Genomic DNA, 6,686 nt, shown 5'->3' on the forward strand with positions numbered 1-6,686 from the left:
AATACCACAGTCTGCCAATATGACCTTCTGACTGCACAGCTAAAAAACTGACTCCTTTGAGGCATAACCAGTTTCATTCATTAGACCGTAAGAATTGCTTTTGTAGAACACTTCGAAGATCCATCTAACCCTGTATCATGTCTCTTACTGAAGCCAACCCAGGATGTTTCAAAGGAAGGCATAAGCTTCCCAGTAATGCATCTAATTGTTCACAGTCACCTCATAGACCCTATCTCATACCCTGAAGCTTAAGAGATTGAAAATTGAAAATTCTGTAAAGATTATCCTGACTAATATAACCACAGCTGCTTTTGATGCAACCATAGACTATTTTTTTCAACTCATTGAACTACTTTCCTAAATAACTTCCAGCTGCAGTTAATCTGAAAGTTAATTATTTATACCTCATTTCAGTAAAGCATTACTTAAGCATAGTTTGATGCAGACCTGTTGAAATCAGGTCAGTGAAGTCAAAAGAACAGCTATTAGCAGGGAAGCAGTGCCATCTTACAAATGACTGATGGTACACTGGCCGTCTGAAGAACTTACTTTTAATCTGCCCTCAGTGACCTTAGATGAGCAACTTACGCTGTTGGCATGTCTTTGATAAGATCATTTATTTGATTTAACAAAAGCAATAACCAAAACCGTAGAGCTTGTGCAAAGGCAGGCACGTTCTAACATAAGAAGAGGGTGGGCAGCATACACTCACAATTAAGGACAGGAAGAAACAAAAATAATTGGACTGACATATATCCAGAATGCCCGATGGTACGCCTTCAGTGTACATCTTTTTTGTTAAAAATACATTTTTATGACAAGCACCTGGATTTTTATATGGGCTTCTATGTGCAACAGTCTGTTTTAGACAAGAGAGCAGTAGAATTCAGTGACAGCCAGCCTCACTGAACTTAGGACAGAAAATTCAGTTCATTGTGCAAATCATTGCATTTTCTAAAGAGGACACCTAGTGGGAGAAATAGCTGATGTTGGCGTAAGTGAGTAAGAGCCTCAAAAAACCTAACAGATGATGCTCAGTTGCTAAAATTATTCCACATCTCCTTTCTCTGTACTAAAAGTGGAAAAAGAGAAGCATCTCTTAGATAAAACAACAGGTGTCTCACTGAAGCGAGCCTCTGGTTTGTCACCTCTACCAGAAGGAAACAGGAAAATTCCATGATCAGAAAAATCAGAACAGCAAATTAAGATCGAGAACTTCAGTAGCCTCAGAGTCCTCTTTGAGACTGCTTAGGGGCCATTGCACAGAAGCAGGCAGCTTAAAGAGCTTGTGGAAATGCAGAGAGGTAGGAATCAAGGATTTGCTTCGTGCACTTCATATCCAGACATGAAAGTGGTTAAGAAATCAGGCAGTCTCAAAATACTAAGAAGTAGGGAGCAGGAATATACTGAGATGAGCAATAGTAGTTCCTGATGGTGCTGACTGCCATGATCTACATGAAGTGGATTAGTGCACTGCATTCAGTTCCAGTTTTTATAGATATCCATGGTACAGGAGAATCTTTGTTAATCATCTCCTTAGAGAGGAATGAGCAATAGGCACTAGACTTTTTTTTTTTTCCTCCTTAAAAAATATTTAGACATACTGAGGAAGCTTTTATGGCTGTTACCTGTGTTGTAGCTAATACATACATAGATAGCAAATGTCAGCCTCTGCAGCCTTCCATGATCAAAGAATAATTTGGAATCAAATTCAGTCTGTGGTGTCTGCATGCACAACTTCCTTTGACCTAAAGCAGTTGAGAGAGTTACTGGCATGCCACTCACTTCCTTCCTGTGTTCCTGTGTTTCTTCCTTTGTTGCCTGAAGACTCCCATTAGGAACATTATTGATAGGGCAACATTGCATGAGGCAGTCCTGTCAGCTCAACTGGTTAAAAGTTCACAAGCAAACCAATAGGTGCCATGGATTGTAAAAAGTTTTCTTGGAGGACCAAAGCCTAGCCTTCTGCCAGGCTCCTTCCAGTTTTAGCACAGTTCCACCACATTGGCTCTTTTGTCCAGAAGTGCTTCACAATGAGGCAGTTTCACAGAAATAAAATGCTATGGCCTAATCCCAACCCTAGTTATCTAGCTTACTTCATTATTTAAAGTAAGGCTGGAACAATGCTACCAAAACGAACTGTAAGCAGGGTAAGAATAAAGCCTTATGTTTAGATGTTGATCTTTTAACTGATAACACAGAATACTTTTTTTTATAGTTTCTCACCCAAAGAACAACTATTCCTCAAGAACACCATGTAATTCAGTGCTGTCTTCAATGACCTCGCATGCAACAACTGGCAAGCAAAATACGCACACCCGAAAGTCCTCTAGTAATGCCAAGAACTCTGATAATAAAACAGCCAGCACTAAAATACAAAGTCATCTTTCTTCCAATCCTACAGAATCTTCTTCCCAAGGAACCCTGACAAATAAGCAGGTAAGAAACCAGTTATGAACTAAACTATTTCAAAAATTTCATTGGAAGTTGTTAATACAAAATCAAATACTGGTTTGCAGTCCGTATATTTAATTAATAATTTTTGAAAATATGCAAGTATATATTTTCCAGCTTCATTTTCAAGGCAGTGTGAACATACAAGGTGTAAATACCAGAAATGCCATACCAGCAAAGACTGCTGTCTGGTGTTCAGAAATGACTAGTGGCAGTTAATAGACTGAGAAAGAAAAACTGTCTGTAATAGCTAATTGCCCTCCATGCTACGGTGGAGAAACATTTATTTCTGATCCTTCACAAGTGATCAGTTGATGTGCTGTTGAAGCATGATTATTAGATAGACTTTGAAAGCGGAATCCTGCCAGGTTTAAAAGCATATTATTTCAAGAGCTGTATAATATAGTATTGTGCTATATTGATAACTATTTCATTATAAGAGCACCTTGGAATGTCCTTGTACTGTTGCGCTTAGGTAAAGCTGCCACTGAAGTTGGTCTGCATTTTGTCCCAGTAGGGATTTTAGTGTCAAGTAGGTGCCTGAAGGGAAACGTAGGAGCATTACATAATGTCAGTGCATGTATGGAATCAGCTGCCTGGCAGTCATGGAAATAAAGCAATTCAGCCTCTTTCCACTAAGGATCAAAGCTTCCTCTGAGCAAGATATCACAATGGACATTTCTCCCACCGTGTGGATTCTTAACTTGACTTTAATTTACATGTGAATTTCTGTTCTTCCTGCAGTCTTATTGTGGTATTTACACAATACTTTACTAGGATAGGTATTTTTGTGATTTTGGAAAAAAAATCAGTATCAAGTTCTTCAGTGCTTCTTAACTGTTGCTATTGAGATGTCTAGTATTTCATCCCCTTTTTGGCATTCTCTTGAATCACGGCAGGTTTTAATTTGGCATCAGTGGTGAACCTGCCATCTATTTTTCCAGGCTACTGAGATGTCACATATTACTCATAGTTCAGTTTTGAAGTGTTATGAATAGAGAACTCTGGCAACAATCGAAACCTGTATAGTGCTTTCCCTCTCTTAGTTACACTGAAAATTTTATTCTGTAATTTTTGTTAATTCTGATTGCTGTATTTCTTGTCCTGTTGAAAGGATTCAGATAACCTAACAGTTATCCAATTTCTTTCTGAGTAGAATGGGCCTTCTAGCCAGAGACGAAGATTCAACCCACAGCACCAAAACATCCGGCTCAATGGATCTCTTAAGTCACAAGGTGCCAGTAATGAGGCAGATCAAAATAATGTAAAGAGTGGTTCCAGGTCTGAACACAGAAGACAGCAGCATAACAGCTTCAGATCTAAAAATAAAGGAGCTATGAAAAATCAAGAGCAGTCCACAACTACAAGGACCACAGAGAATCCAACACATTCAGAAAAGACCCGACGAAAGCATCATACACCAGACACTGCAGATCACAGGCCTTTCCAAGGCAATGTTGGCAGGGTGTCGCAATGCAATTTATGTCCTGCAAGGATGGAGGTCTCTGCTGATGCCACCGTTCTTTCAGTGCCAGCTGTGACTTTGGTGGCTTAAAATGTCACAGTGATGGCAGGCAGAGAAATTTAATCTCTTCATTTTAGTTTCTTGCTCGAGATGCTTGTTGGTGAAGAAAATAAGTCAGAACATAGTCATTTTAAATCTGTTGCTGCTTAAAACTTGTTGGTATCTTTATTACTTACTAATTATCAAAATTAATTCATACTTTCAAGGCTTTGCCCAATATGTTCACAGTTATTTTGTCATGACAGTACGGAATCTTACCAAAGCAGCATTCTTAGAAAAATGAAATCTAGATTGGAAAAATAAATTGATAATTAAATTCATAATAGCAAAAACTTGTAGATATGTGGTTATACCAGTCAACATTATTGTTTTTTAGAGCAGCCTGTGTTAGAAGGATCCCAGGAAGTCTGTATGCTGTGGTCTGCAATGAAATCAGATAATCTTGTAGAATTTTTCAGCAAATCTCTATACACCTCTTTCTTTCTGTGCGTGTATACACGTACATGCATGCACACTGTATACACAGAGAGTATTGTTATATACAAGAACATTTGAAAAAGCAGTACATTTGATTTTAGCTTATTATTCCATAATCTGAGATCTTTAAATTCAAGTATAAATTGTATTAAATGTATTACATATTGGTATTTTTCATTGACAAACTATTTTTATGAGGCTGAGGAAAAATGCTCATTTCTTAAGTTTGGAATGTACATAGTCATGGCTATTCAGATGCACAGCCCTATTCTCCATCCCCATCAGCCACTTTTCTATGACTAGTTGGAGTTATTTTTTTGCATATGAAAAGTTGCAGGTGTTCTAGACTTGAATCCAAATTATTTTTCTATATTTTTGCTGTAGGAACCATCTGTCCATAACGAGAGCTATGACTAATAAATTTGTTACAGCAACATGCAGCAGAATGTGGAGGTACATATCTGAGCAGATACTACATCCTTCCCAGTTTTCTATTAAAATAAAAATCTTACCTAGTCTTAATGTTCTGATTCTGTATTTCAGAAAACCTGTTTCTTCCAAAAAATTAAAATCTTCTTTCTAAAATATTCTGGTGTTTGCTGCTTTGCAGTGCCTAACCTTTGTGATATTACTGAAATTGTATTTGCTTAATTCAACTGGTATCAGTGGGTGGCTTTCAGCTGAGTTTGGATAGGACTAGGCTTTTGCTTTTAGCTAGATTCTAATGCCACAAGTGCACAGGAGAGCCGCCTCCATCCTGGACATACTTTTAATATAAGTTATTTAACATAGCAAGGTGTCAGAATCCAGACCTGGCATCAGGTGAACTACTGGCCTAAGTGTCAGAATTGGAAAGCTGTAAAAGGTCAGTAAGACTGACCTCCCACTGAGGTCAGTAAGAGCAGGACACCCGAGTATCTTTAAAAGTTTATTCCTAGGTTATTGTTTGCTATTGCTTTTTACCAATTTCCTCTGCCTAATTTCTGTTAGCTGAGTGCACACTTCCTTTGTACTGACTCGTTTACTTTTCCTCTGTGGCCCTTGAAAAATAATCTCAAAGTGTAGAGTGAGGTGCATTCCTTATGGGTGATTTTGATTATTTTTATTTCTCTTGATATCTGTATACAGTTTTCCACATGTGATATTGGTAAAACCAGATTCTAAAAGGCAAATAACTCATTTTCATCTGGAAGAGTGGTGAAAGAAAAATAAACATGCATAGGTAAACACTGGATTTCTTAGCATTGCAAGCACTGCTTCTATCCTAGTTAATTACCTATCATGCTTTTAAGCTGAATGTTTTGAGTAAACGGAACTGAAATTCCAGAATCTGTGTTGTGCACACCCATCAGATAGGTAGCATTTCAAAATTTATCTGCTGCCTTACAGTTTGACCTGTAACCTTACCATAAGAGATGTAATTGCAATTTCCATGCAGATATTAGACAGGAATCTTATTATATTGTCCTTACGTAATTTGTGAAATTTATTTATGTCTCTTGTAACCCCTCCTGAAAAAAAAAAAAAGAAAATCTAACTTATCTATAATGATGCTTACCCCTTCCTTATAGCTTCTCCACTTGACAGGATTACTGAAAGTTACTTTATTCCACAAGTCAGCTTCTCACACGCAGGCTTCTGCAAATAAATAATATCTCTAACGTCATAACTCAGCACAACAGGACCACCTTGCGCTCTTCAGTACCAGCTAACCTTTGATGTACTGGAGACTCAGTATGTGACAGACCCAGGACTGACAGGTGAGAGACGGCACTTCTCTTCAGGCTGTGATGCAAACACATTTTCTTTGGTGAGAGATGCAAAATGGATTTGGTTGGGCTGGGGAGTGGGCTGGTCCTGGGAATGCTGCAGTCTTAGCACACCGAGTGTGGTTTAGTATTGCAGTACAGGTTTTAACTATATTACGTGGCTGTGCTCTGAAGTGTAGCTGTGTCAGAATGGTATCTCTTCATCTTTCATTTCTTGTGTCTCTGTATGCTTGGAGTTCTATCTGCCAATTTCTAGGAGTGTATTACTGTTCACAATACTTGTAAGTAATTGGATGCTCTTGGGCCCATTTTCAACAGGACTCTTTTTATATCTTCTAATTACAGAGCTAGCCGAATGTGAGACTCCTTTTAATATAAGGGATTTATACAGCAGTGAGGGAATTAAGGGCAGGACAAAGCTTGACTTTCAGGCCAGACGTCTTTTTTAAAAAAGTGCCCTC

At 38.2% G+C, this 6,686-nt stretch overlaps 1 protein-coding gene across 3 annotated transcripts in view; it reads left to right on the forward strand.

Annotated features, from left to right (window-relative positions):
* The window catches only part of SPATS2L (spermatogenesis associated, serine-rich 2-like), a 29,761-nt gene extending 24,720 nt beyond the window's left edge, over window positions 1-5,041 (forward strand). For all 3 annotated transcript variants that reach the window (XM_010564501.1, XM_010564492.1, XM_010564509.1), the window contains 2 exons: window positions 2,219-2,439; window positions 3,611-5,041. In XM_010564501.1, coding sequence (XP_010562803.1) covers window positions 2,219-2,439; window positions 3,611-4,009 — 620 coding nt within the window. In that variant the 3' untranslated portion in view covers window positions 4,010-5,041. The remainder of the gene's footprint in view (window positions 1-2,218; window positions 2,440-3,610) is intronic.
* The last annotated feature ends 1,645 nt before the right edge of the window (window positions 5,042-6,686 follow it).

This window comes from Haliaeetus leucocephalus, unplaced genomic scaffold (assembly GCF_000737465.1).
Source record: "Haliaeetus leucocephalus isolate CR32 unplaced genomic scaffold, Haliaeetus_leucocephalus-4.0 Scaffold1, whole genome shotgun sequence".
NCBI lineage: Eukaryota > Metazoa > Chordata > Aves > Accipitriformes > Accipitridae > Haliaeetus > Haliaeetus leucocephalus.